The sequence below is a fragment of the Aquarana catesbeiana genome, linkage group LG08 (assembly GCF_042186555.1).
Source record: "Aquarana catesbeiana isolate 2022-GZ linkage group LG08, ASM4218655v1, whole genome shotgun sequence".
In the NCBI taxonomy this organism is placed as follows: domain Eukaryota; kingdom Metazoa; phylum Chordata; class Amphibia; order Anura; family Ranidae; genus Aquarana; species Aquarana catesbeiana.
Genome location: NC_133331.1, coordinates 22,577,439 through 22,591,095, shown reverse-complemented (window position 1 = coordinate 22,591,095; position 13,657 = coordinate 22,577,439). Strand labels below are relative to the sequence as shown.

The following is a 13,657-nucleotide window of genomic DNA, read 5'->3' as shown; positions in this document are numbered from 1 at the left end:
GAAGGGGAAATGCAGGTGCAGCCCCCTCAAGATAAAAAAGACATTGTATACCTCACATAAAATACTCTCTTCATAACACCTAAAACATCACACAATACATGCTGTGCATTTAATTTAACTCCAAGGCTGCATTCACACCTGAGCTTTTCAGCTCGTAAAACGCCTGAAAAACGCTTGAAAAATGCCCAACAAGCAAAATCCCATTCATTTTAATAGCACCTGTTCACATCTGAGCATTTTATCCCATAGAGCAAAATGCCTGAAGCTCAAAAAAAGCTCAAAAAAAGTTTCTTTTTGGGCAGATTACAGGCATTTTCTGCTTTTTACATTGTGACCTTCTGACCTGTACAAAATTGCGGCAAAAAGCTGGCAACTTTCTGCCTGAAAACAAAACGCTCAGGTGTGAATGCAGCCTAAATGAGGTGCCTGAGAGGAGAACATACTGTATGGTCCATTAAAAGGCTGTACCCCTATCAATCATTTCATGTTGACACATCAAAAGGTATTTCCCCCTAAAGCTATAGATAACACACATCTATCTCTAAGGGCCTATTCACACTTGTCCAAATGCAAGAGTTTTGCTGCATGAAAATGCATATTGCATAGAAATTCCATTGGTTCATATCTACAGTTTAGCATGAAAGGAAAAAAAAAGGGCAACTATGAGCCTATTCACATCCATACATGTGAATTACCAAATGGTACATGTAAATAGAACAGGGTAAATCCAGCCTAACGTAAAAGCAAGATACACCAGCTACAACCAATAAATTACTTCTTTATGCTGCCATTTTGAAAGCCCCTATATGCATTCCAGGACCCGACAATAGTCCACATGACCCTTCTCCTGGACACAGATAAAAAGGTAGAGCTGAACAAGTCCATTCAGGCCACATGACAAATCTGCCATCAACCATAAACGTGTTAGGAGATCTTGGAGGCCATATCTTCTACATATTGTAGACACGTTTCCATGTACCTGGTTTTTGAAGCATTTCTCCAAATTGAGATTAATGACATCTCCCACCATCTCATCCTTCAGCATATACTGTATGGCATATTGAACAGTAGGGACATGATCAGGACATGCTGTGTAGGTTAGGTTGAATTCTCCTTGAAGAGCTGAGAGGAAAGCACAATGTAATCAGTTGGGTTTATAAATAAAAAAGGCCGCACTTTCACTACCTCTAGCTTGTAAGGGACAGAGCTGCTAGCCTAAAGTTTTGGTAAAGCCAACATAAATTTAAACACTCTACTGAAGGCCGCTCTTTCACAAGGGGAGGAATCTACTTTGCTCAGCAGGGGATCTGTCCACTGATCAGAGCAAACCATGGTGATGACAGGTCCGTGTCCGGTCAGTTTATACAGAGCGGATATGGACTGAGCCTCCTCTGCTATAGGGACCGGCGGGTGTAAATGGACTTCTGTCTCCTCCATTTACACCCAACTTCCTTTGATCCAATCGGCCTTGATGAAGGGGGATGGATTCCGTTTTTTTTATAGTGGACCAGATTGGATTGAAGTTAAGTAGGTGTCCATTGACATCTGCTGGTCCAATGGAGGGTCCGGTCGGGTCCGCCTCAAAAACTGAAAGGGGCCTGAACCACTATCTGTAAAAAATGGTGATTAAAAATGGTGACAAAAACACAATGAACATATAAATTCAAACTGTAAACACCTGAGCCCAAAATATAGTGACATACATAAACCAAAGTGCACATGCCTTTAACCAAGCCTCTTTGAGATTTGTTGTTTACAAGTTAAAAACAGTTTTTTTGCTATAAAATTACTTAGAACCCCAAACATTATACATTTTTTTTCTAACACCCTAGATAATAAAATGGCGGTCGTTGCAATACTCTGTCACACCGTATTTGAGCAGCGGTCACACAAGCGCACTTTTTTTGGAAAAAAATACACTTTTTTGAATTAAAAAATAAAACAGTAAAGTTAGCCCAATTTTTTTTTATATTGTGAAAGATAATGTTACGCTGAGTAAATTGATATCCAACATGTCACACTTCAAAATTGTATCTCCATAGGCGACATTTTAAAAATTCTACAGGTTGCATGTTTTAAGTTACAGAGGAGATCTAGGGCTAGAATTATTGCTCTCGCTCTAACGATTGTGGTGATACCTCACATGTGTGGTTTGAACACAGTTTTCATATGCGGGCGCTACTCACGTATGCATTCGCTTCTGCACACGAGCTAGTCGGGATGGAGCGGGTTTAAATTTTTTTTTTTCTTATTTATTTTACCTTTTTCTTTTAATTTTTACACTGTTTAAAAAAAAAAAAAATGTGTCACTTTTATTCCTATTACAAGGAATGTAAACATCACTTGTAATAGAAAAGAAGCATGACAGGACCTCTTAAATATGAGATCTGGGGTCAAAAAGACCTCAGATCTCATATTTACATTAAAATGCAATAAAAAAATGGTCATTAAAAAAAAAAAAAAAAAAAAAAGGACCTTTTGACATCGCTTCCGCCCTGCAATGATATGGAGACGGGTGGGGGCCATCTTCCCCTCACTCGTCTCCATACCAAACCACAAGGAAGACCCAATCGCCTCCACCGCTGCTGACGGCTACGGTAAGTGGTGGAGGGCACCGAGCATGGCGGGAGAAGGGGGGCCCTCTCCCACCGCCGATAAAAGTGATCTTGTGGCGAATCCGCCGCAGGGTCCACTTTTATCTGAAGCTGGACTACTCACTGAAGAGGATACCAGGGTTATGGCAGCTATCCTTTGCCATAACAACAACAGTCCTCTTCAAACAGCCGACGTATAACGATGGTGGGCGGTCCGGAAGTGGTTCCACACCATTTCAATCAGTGCAGAAAAAAGTCCCAACACTCCAATGTAAAAGTCCAGTTTAATAACAGTGTGAACAACTTGTTACAGTGCACACTCCTCCATTGTGAAATCTTCCACTGTTCCTCCATGCCCGATTATAAGTAAAAGCTTACCGGGGGGCAGGAGGCGGAGCCTAGCGGAGCAGACATGCATTGTTAGAGCTCCACACCGCTGAGGAGAGAAGAGAAGGACAAAGCGGAGCCTGCAGGCTCAAAAGGTATCCATTTGAACCTTTTTGCCCCAGGGAACAAACTGTGAAAGTTTGGGCAGGAAATATGGTACTGGGAGGAAACCGTGGCAGAAATAAAAATCACCTCACAAAGAGCTCACAGGCACTCACTGCAGCTGAAGCAGCTCCAGTCACCTCACAAGATACAGCATCAGGGCGCTCTCACAGACAGAAAATGTCACAGCAAGACTCTCCATTTGAGTCAGATACAGAACAAATCCTCTCACAAACTTCTCCACAAGCCTCCTCAGTATCCCCAGTAATATTATTACAATTTGAAAAGATGCTTCATAAGGCTTTAAAACAAACCTCAGACCAAATAACAAACAGCCTAACCAAAGAAATAAGAGAGCTGGGAAACCGCACTGCAGCCTTAGAAATAAAAATGGATGAAATTGAAATTACAACCCAAGAAAATATAACAGAATTGGAACAATTAAAAAAAGAGAATTTAATACTTCAAACTAAGCTCGAAGATTACGAAAATAGAGCCAGACGTTCAAACTTGCGCATAAGGGGAATACCTGAAACTGTGACAGACCTGCAATCTACTATTACTGCTCTATTACAAGAACTAAAGCCAGATATCCCTATTGAACGTTTAGAACTGGACAGAGTACACAGAGCCCTCACAGCCAAAAAGAAAGATGGACCCCCACGTGATATAATCACAAAATTTCATTATTACAGAACGAAAGAACAAATACTAATTGCTGCAAGAGAAAAAAAGGAACTTAATTTTCAAGGACACAATTATCAAATTTTTGCTGACCTATCCCAACTTACTATTACTAAAAGATGATCCATGAAACCCCAACTAATGGAACTGCAACGCCACAACATTATGTATCAATGGGGCTTCCCCTTTTCAGTCAGATTTAACCACCAAGGTACAATTTACAGAAGCAGATCAGCAGATGAACTACAACAAACCCTTTTAAAATTAAATCTGACAGAACCCACAAGCAGCAACACTCCCACACGCAGAAGAATGGCATCATCTTCACCTTCAGGCAGCACCCAGAAAATTCCAGAACAAAATGGGAATCATAATTCTCACAAAAGAGGCCGTTATGCCACATCATCCATGGACCAAGAAGATTCAATGGACTGACATCCTAATTCCTGATATCTCTTCATTTATTATACTAAGAGATGGTTCTCTATAAAAAAAACCTGTATTTATAACTGAATGTAACTGCATTCTGATAGTCACACACTGTGTGGGATCATGTTACATTCCAGTTATATTTCTTATTACTTCTGATTCATATAGCCTTAGAATATATAAGTGAAATAAGGAAATTCTTGTTCAGTTATATATTATCAGGTAATAACAATAGATTTATTACTTTTTAGGACAAATATGTTCAATAATCCAGAAGTAATGGAAGCTTTTTCTTTCTTTTCTTAAAACAAATATATTATTACCTAACTAGTTCCTAGAATTATGTTTTTGTTTATTCTAATCTGAAGCAATACAACCCCAATTTTATGAGTTAACATATCTAAACAGTTACATATGAATAAAATACGTAATTGTTTACTCTAAAAGGGTTAAAATCCCAAAATAATTCAAACTATCTTCATCAATACCAAAGTTATTAACAGTACCTTTCTAACTGAATTATTTAGCCTAGGGCAAGACTAACCATATACAACCACCCTGGAATAAATAATTTCAACAAAAATTATATTCTGCACTCCAATTAATGAAACATCATTTTGATGTCTTTTGACATAGCACTTCTCTCCTGTAAGCGGAAGATCCGTGTACCCCCATTAGCCCTCCTCATTCTCCCAACCATATTATGTGGGAGTGTGACGAAGGCACTTATTCCCCTGAGAGAGATATTTATTCTCTTTCACGGGTAAATTGTGATTACTTGCAAAAAATAATTTATACAATGTATCATCTAATCTCATATGTTTTTTGTTTACTCTTTACTCCAGAATTCACTGGTTTCTTTTCTATCTATTCATCTCTTCAGTCCACACAGGTTGATCTGCGCAGTCAGCTCTGCATAACAAAAAGTAAGTCAAAACTATTTGATCTATTGCCATGGCACCACTGAATATACTTTCCCTGAATGTTCAGGGAATAAATGTCCCTCAAAAAAGGACCAAAGCCTTCCGTACTTTCCATAACAAGAAGGCTCACATAGTATGCCTCCAAGAAACACACTTCACCAAAGATTCTACTCCAAAATATATTTCTCCTTTTTATCAACAAATTTACACGGCTTCTGCCTGTACCAAGCAAAGGGGAACTCTAATTGCATTTCACCGATCCACACCATTCACCTTATCATCAGAAATTAAAGACCCAGAAGGTAGATACCTGATACTCATGGGTTATATAATGGATACAGTAATCACGGTGATTTCCTACTACGCTCCTAACAAACAACCTACACCATTCCTCTCACATATATTACTAGTGATTAATACACACAAAATAGGAACAGTGATAATGTGTGGGGATTCGAACCAGGTCCTCCTCCCATTTCTAGATAAATCACCTTTTACACCATCTAAAATAACCTCTAGATTACCTTTTTCTCAACTTCTTTCCAAATACAATCTGGTAGATTCATGGAGAGAAAGTAACACTATGAAAAAGAAATTCACTTATTTCTCGCACCCTCATCAAACCTTCACAAGAATAGATCATATTTTTCTAACAATAGGAATGATACCAGAAATTATTGCATCAGATATCATTCTGATTCCGTGGTCTGACCATAATGCAGTATACACTACTATAGCCTCAGCCATACCAAAAGCGCATGACCCAATGTGGTACTTACCGGACATAATGCTCAAACACCCACTACATCAGATGGCCATTGAACAATCTTTAAAGGAATACATATCAATTAATAATACAACAGACATCTCCCCAATAACACTGTGGGAAGCTCATAAGCCTGTCTTGCGTGGTACAATACAAAGACAAATGGCACTATTTAAATGGGAACGCAAAAATCTAGCAAAAAAACTAGAACTCAATTTTAATGCAGCCTACATATCATTTCAAGATAATCCATCTCAGAGTACAAAATCTCATCTGGAAAAATCTAGATTGGAATACGATCTATTTCTCACTGAGTCAGTTGATAAATCCCTCAAACGCTCCAAACACAATTTCTACATGAATACAAACAAACCAGGTACATACTTGGCTCGGGCATTAAATTCAAAGGGGTTGTAAAGATGTTTTTTTTTTTTTTTTTAAAATAACAAACATGTTATACTTACCTTCACTGTGCAGCTCGTTCTGCACAGAGTGGCCCCGAACCTGGTCTTCTGGGGTTCCTCGGCGGCTGTTTCAGCTCCTCCCCGCAAGCATTTACCACCTTCATGCGAGCTCCCTCGCACGGTGGTGAGTGCTTGCGGGCGCGCTCCCGTGATACAGCCGGCGGCTATAGCCGCTCGCTGTATCACTCGGCCCCGCCCCCCGGCGCGCCGCGTCATCGGATGTGATTGACAGCAGCGCGAGCCAATGGCTGCGCTGCTTTCAATCCATCCACTGCAGCCAATCAGCGACCAGGCTGAGCTGCAATGAAGCTGACGAGGAGGAGGAGCGAAGATTCGAGGGGTCAGGTAAGTAAAACGGGGGGCCTGGGGGCGGCGGTACTGTCAAAAGTTTTTTCACCTTAATGCATAGAATGCATTAAGGTGAAAAAATTTTTACCTTTACAACCCCTTTAACTAACAAATCTTTCAAACCAATACGTTTGAAATTATCAAAAAATGTTTACACTTGTAATCCAGTTAAAATAGTCCATAAATTTCACTCACATCTTGCAACTTTATACAAGACAAACAATGAATTTAATCCTACAGAGGCTGAATCCTTCTTCTCAAAAATAACCTTACCTGAATTATCTCAGAATCAAAAAAGCAGTTTGGATGAGCCTATAACTATAGATGAAGTTGCTAACGCCATAAAAGACCTAAAACTGAACAAAAGACCAGGCCCAGATGGCTACTCGGCTTTATACTATAAAACATTCTCAGAAATACTCTCTCCCATTCTCACTGAAACTTTTAACAATCTTCTAGATGGACATTCTTTTCGGCAAGAAACACTAATAGCAATTGTTTGTATGATCCCAAAACCCCTTTCTGATGACACTTCCTGTGTGAATTTATCGGCCTATCTCTCTGTTAAACCTCGATATTAAATTATTAGCAAAAATAATAGCAAAACGCCTCAATAGCATTATAGGAAAATTAATACATAGAGATCAAGTAGGCTTCATGCCAAATAGACAGGCAGGCGATAATATACGCAGGGCAGTGTTATTGGCACATATTGCTAAAAAACGGAAAATCCCTTTATGTTTTCTATCTCTCGATATTAAGAGGGCATTTGACACAGTATCCTGGCAATACATGCAATATTCATTACAAAAATGGGGTTTTGGACCCCACTTTTTAACATGGATCAAAGCATTATATAATAAACCCAAAGCCTATATAAAATATGCTGGATACAAATCTGAAGCCTTTAATATCGAAAGAGGTACCCGACAGGGTTGCCCATTATCTCCCTTATTATTTGCCCTTATACTCGAACCCATGGCCCAATACATCAGAACAAACCAAACTATAACTGGCATTGAAGTAGGAGGTATTACACACAAATTATGTATATTTGCAGACGATATATTACTTTTTCTATCATCACCACAGGTCTCTGGTCCTAACTTAATACCAGCTCTTGATGGATTTGCAGCCCTATCCGGCCTTATGATTAATCCTAAGAAATGCCTAGTGCTTAATATTTCACTCACAAACATGGAATTGATCCCGGCTAGGGCTGCACTCCCATTCACATGGGCAGAAAAATCAATCCCATATCTTGGAATTCATTTAACAGCATCTCATTCTGACTTATTCTCAACCAATTATCCTCCTGTATTAAGACAGATCACAAATCTAATAAAACAATGGTCGCAACTTCCTTTATTCTGGATAGGGAAGATTAATGCAATCAAAATGACTATTCTACCCAAATTGCTTTATCTATTCAGAATCCTCCCTATTCCAATTCCTTCCTATTTTTTGAGAATAGTACAAAAAAGAGCAACTTCGTTTATATGGGGCTCTTCTAAACCACGTATACCTATACACACACTACATCTTCCCAAAAATAAAGGAGGCCTGGGATACCCTAATTTTACTAACTACTACAGAGCAGCACATTTGGCCAGTCTGTCCAAATACCATGCAAAACAGGAAATCCCATTATGGGTATTTATAGAGGCTTCAGAAAATGACCCTCTATTAATATCAAATTTATTATGGCTTGATCCTAAAGACCGCTTTAAAATTCATAATCCCATAACTAAACACTTCTTATCTCTCTGGGATAAACTAAAAACCAAATATCAGTTATAATCTCCACACAATCCTCTCCTTTCTTTTATCAGAAATCCGGCCTTTTATCCGGCATGGATCTACCCAAATTCTTTTAAAGCTTGGACAACATCAGGCATTCAGACACTAAATGACTTCATAGCATCTAAATCATTCCTTTCATTCCCATCGCTTAGAGAAAAATATGATCTACCAAACTCTGAGATATTTAAATATCTCCAAATCAAAAATTTCTATACACCATTCCTAAAGGGGGATACACCATTATCCCAATTATCCATTTTTGAATCAATCTGTACAAAAGATCCATTTGCTAAAGGTACAATTTCATCACTTTATAATCAATTATATGGAGTAGCAAATCTTAATAGACCCTCTTACGTTCAGAGGTGGGAGGAGGACCTGGGACGAACTTTAGAAGACACGGACTGGTCTAACATATGGCTCACATCTAAGTCATCTTCACCCAACATCTTAGCACTGGAGACAAATTATAAAGTCCTAACTCGCTGGTACCTTGTACCCGCTAGAGTGGCAAAATATTCACCTAATACCTCAGCTCTTTGTTTTCGAGGATGCCCAGAAATAGGCACATATTTACACATATGGTGGACGTGCCCAGTAATCCAAACCTTCTGGAAGGAAGTCTTCGTGATTGCATCTAAAATATTTTAAAAAATAATACAACCAGATCCATATTTAACTTTACTTAATCTAAAACCGGAATGGTTAACACTCTCTCAATTCAAACTTATGATCCAACTAATAACGGCTGCAAAACAAACAGTGGCCAAGGCATGGAAATCTCCTACATTGGTACTAGCAGAAACAATTCACAGAATGAATAATACAATGTCCCATGCTAAGATGGTAGCCATCGATCAAAACCAAATTCCAAAATTTGAAAAACTTTGGCATCCTTGGATAAAACAACAATTCCTGTCAAACTTCAATGACTCTGTCCTGTTGCCATGGTAACAGATTAAATGACTTACAGAGACACCCATTCTAAGGCTTCAAAGAGAACTAAAAAGAATAATAAACTGACGAGCGGGACAACCTTGTGGACCATACCTCTACCTTTCTACCCTTTTTCTTCTCTTTCCTTTTCTCCACCTTACGATTAAAGCTCATTATCAGAATTTATTTGACCTATATACACTCTACTTGTAAACAATATGTATAGTAGGTATAAATCATTTAAATACCTACAAAAGTAACTAAGGAAATGATATATATCTTTAATTTAGGTTTACGTGAACCCAATGTTTAATATTTGAAATTTCATGATATTTACCTATATAAACCCTACTGTAAAACAATGAGCTTACTTTATAGATCCTTGTAAACTTACTTTATGTATCTTTATAACATTGTATACTCAATAAACTTCTTTTGACAAGTAAAAGCTTACCAAAACTCCTTGGCGCGGTGACATCAGGTACGGTGGATTGTGCCGATCTCTGCTGGATGTCGGCTAAAGCATTTTTAAAGCTCTATGGCATTTTGGTGAGCCTTTACCTATATTTATTTAGGCATGGAAGAATGGTGGAAGATTTCGTAGTGAAGTGCACTGTAACTTGTTTACTATTACATTGGACTTTTGCATTTGAGTGTTAGGACTTTTTTTTGCACTGATTGAAATAGTGTGGGGATTTAAAGGCAGGTGCACTTTAGTTGATGTCACCATCTTTTAGGTTCACGTGTTTACAGTTTTCATTAATAATTTTTTGATGTTCATTATAGTGTTCATCACAACATTTAACCGCTTGCTTTCCAAGCCCATTCTGACACTTCTCTCCTACATGTAAAAATAATTTGCTAGAAAATAATTTAGAACCCCAAAACATTATACAGTGGGTATAGAAAAGAATCACCCCTTTGTTTTATCCAGCTGAATAAGTCCAACTTAGAACACCAACATATAGAATGGGGAGTGAGTGTGGGTTTGACGGCGCCACAAATTGAATACTGTATTTATTGGCATATAACACTCACTTTTTCACCCTAAAAATTGGGTGTAAATAGCATGTGCGTGTTATACGCCAATACTTCAATTTTAGATGCTTCGGAGGGGACAGGGAGGGGGGCGGGATGAGCGATGTCAGATTACATACAGTGAGAATCTCCTGTTTACTTGGCAGCCTCTGTAAAAGGAAGTCCCGTGTCCTGGGCCCCCCCTCCCTGTCCCCTCTGGGCTGCAGATGGGCATCGATCAGGCTGCACTGATGGCAATGGTGAGTCTGCTGCATTGATGACAATGGCGAGGCTGCTGCATTGATGACAATGGCGAGGCTGCTGCATTGATGGCAATGGTGAGTCTGCTGCATTGATGTGGACTGATGAGGTTGCATTGATGGCACTTGTGAGGCTGCAGATGGACATTGATGAGGCTGTATTGATGGCAATAGTGAGACTGCAGATGGGCACTGACCCTTATTTTGCTTCAAAGTTCCTTTTTTAAAATAAAAATTTTTTTCCTGAAACTTCCCTCTTAAAATGAATGTGCGTGTTATACACCTGTGTGTGTTATACGCCGATAAATACGGTAATTTATATATATATGTATGTATATTGTGGCGGAGCGTTGCCCTGCCAGGGTCTAGAAGGAGGATGTGGCCCAGAATTCTCAACCAGACGGGTTGAGGGGCTCCAGGGAGCTTGTAACATGAAGGGGAAACTGGCTTTTCAGTTTCCTCCTTTCTTAGAAAGGTCCACTTTGGGACCTGGAACCTGGGGATTTCTGAGAGATCCGGGTGGGATGAAATCCCCAGTCCTGGGTCCTGATTTTGAAAACAGCCAGCATACTGATTGGTCAGGTGTGTGCTGGGCTTTTAGTAGTAACCTGACCATAGCTCTGGGCTCCACCCGGCAGATAGGAAGTCTGAGTACCAGGAGTCAGGAGGGCTCCACGTGGGAGCCAGTGCAGCAAGAGGCTGTTAGCTGTGTGCACCAAGGTGGTGGGTGAAACAGTCTGTATGAGACAGACAAGGGCCTGGAGTGTAAGGCCAGAGCTGCCGTGCTGCAAGTGAGAGCCAAATAGGCTGAATGTAGTTTTGTGGATGAAAAGGAATGCTGAGACCCCTGCGAGGGAAACTTATCTTTGTTTGTTGGATTGTCTTTTAAAAAAGATGGGCAAACAAAGCCATTAAAAAGAAGAACCAGCAAGTGGCGGTGTCCTTCAAGCTCTACATTTGATGGTAATCCTTTAAAATATATATATATATATATATATATATATATACACACACACACACACACACACACACACACACACACACACACACACACACACACACGCACCTAACATTAGTGAAAACTAATAAGTGATAAAAAAATTATATATAAAGGTGTGGGCGAGTGTGGGGTGGAGGAACTTGACTGGTCTGCACAGAGTCCTGACCTCAACCCGATAGAACACCTTAGGGGTGAATTAGAACACAGACTGTGAACCAGGCCTTCTCATCCATCAGCACCTGACCTCACAAATGCGCTTCTGATAAAATAGTAAAACATTCCCATAGACACACTCCTAAACCTTGTTGACAGCCTTCTCAGAAGAGTTGAAGCTGTTATAGCTGCAAAGGGTGGGCCAACTCAATGTTGAACCCTACGGACTAAGACTGGGATGCCATTGATGTTCAGGTGTGTAAAGGCAGGTGTCCCAATACTTTTGGTAATAGTGTATTTCTCACTTGTAGAAGGGAGGCAAGGGTTTTTGCCTTAAAAATGCTAGCTGCTTTTAACAGCGCTTCAGATTAATCACCTTCAAATGACCACACCTATAGGGAATTAGACAGCATGGTAGTACAGAACAGCTTGGCACATTTGACAAGGGTGGAGGCACCTGGTATTCTAAACTTACATTGTGACACGTCTACAGAATGTTCACCAGATTCCATAATCTTTGCTCTTGCAATGACCTGCGACACAGTAAAAGTAAACGGATTAGTGGACTATAGATTATTAAAATACAAATGTATGGCACATGATAGATTACAATATGGGCACCAAAAACACATTCAACCAACCAATACATCCTAAACCAAACCTGGTTTAAAGAAAGAGCAAATGGGAAAAAAGGTGTTCTAGCTTTGTAAACGTAAACTTTGCATCACAATAAGAGTCCAGTTAAATGTGACTCCTTGATGTCTAGTATATTGCACGAGAATTGATTGTAGTAAGGGACAGAAACTCCATTTTTTTTTTTTATCACAACTACACTGCATAAATAGTCTATATCAACATCTACAGGAGGTAGGTTAGGTAATGCAATTTAAATGTACTAAAATGTTTGCATTATATATGGCTCTCCTGGAGCTTCAATGTCAGATCTTACAGCTCACTGATCTCCATAAAAAAACAAAAAAACAAAAAACAAACAAACAAACAAACACACATGCGTTTGTAGTAGAACTCCATCCTGAAACCATCTATTCAGAGACTGACTTATTGTTAGGGTAAATCCTACCATAGATAACCGTTCCGGGCATCATTGTGTAACTGGCAATATTTAGCATTCTTGTATTATCCTACCCCCATCATATGTGCAAGAACCCTATAACACTTTCTAGAGGCCTCCATATGCTTACCATCAGGGATGAGCTTCGAGTTCGAGTCGAACTCATGTTCTACTCGAACATTGGCTGTTCGCAAGTTCGCCGAACAGCGAACAATTTGGGGTGTTCGCGGCAAATTCGAATGCCGCGGAACACCCTTTAAAAGTCTATGGGAGAAATCAAAAGTGCTAATTTTAAAGGCTTATATGCAAGTTATTGTCATAAAAAGTGTTTGGGGACCCGGGTCCTGCCCCAGGGGACATGGATCAATGCAAAAAAAAGTTTTAAAAACGGACGTTTTTTCAGGAACAGTGATTTTATTAATGCTTAAAGTCAAACAATAAAAGTGTAATATCCCTTTAAATTTCGTACCTGGGGGGTGTCTATAGTATGCCTGTAAAGGGGCGCATGTTTCCTGTGTTTAGAACAGTCTGACAGCAAAATGACATTTGGAAGGAAAAAACTCATTTAAAACTACCCGCGGCTATTGCATTGCCGACAATACACATAGAAGTTCATTGATAAAAACGGCATGGGAATTCCCCACAGGGCAACCCCGAACCAAAATAAAAAAAAAAAAATGATGTGGGGGTCCCCCTAAATTCCATACAAGGCCCTTCAG

General features: G+C 39.5%; 1 protein-coding gene across 1 annotated transcript in view; it reads right to left on the bottom strand.

Moving 5' to 3' along the window:
• The window catches only part of LOC141105636 (alpha-2-macroglobulin-like), a 177,842-nt gene that overhangs the window by 98,201 nt on the left and 65,984 nt on the right, over nucleotides 1-13,657 (bottom strand). Inside the window, exons 13-14 of the mRNA XM_073595601.1 lie at nucleotides 12,342-12,399; nucleotides 980-1,122 (exon numbers count right to left, since the gene is read on the bottom strand). Of these exons, the coding sequence (XP_073451702.1) occupies nucleotides 980-1,122; nucleotides 12,342-12,399 (201 nt within the window). The remainder of the gene's footprint in view (nucleotides 1-979; nucleotides 1,123-12,341; nucleotides 12,400-13,657) is intronic.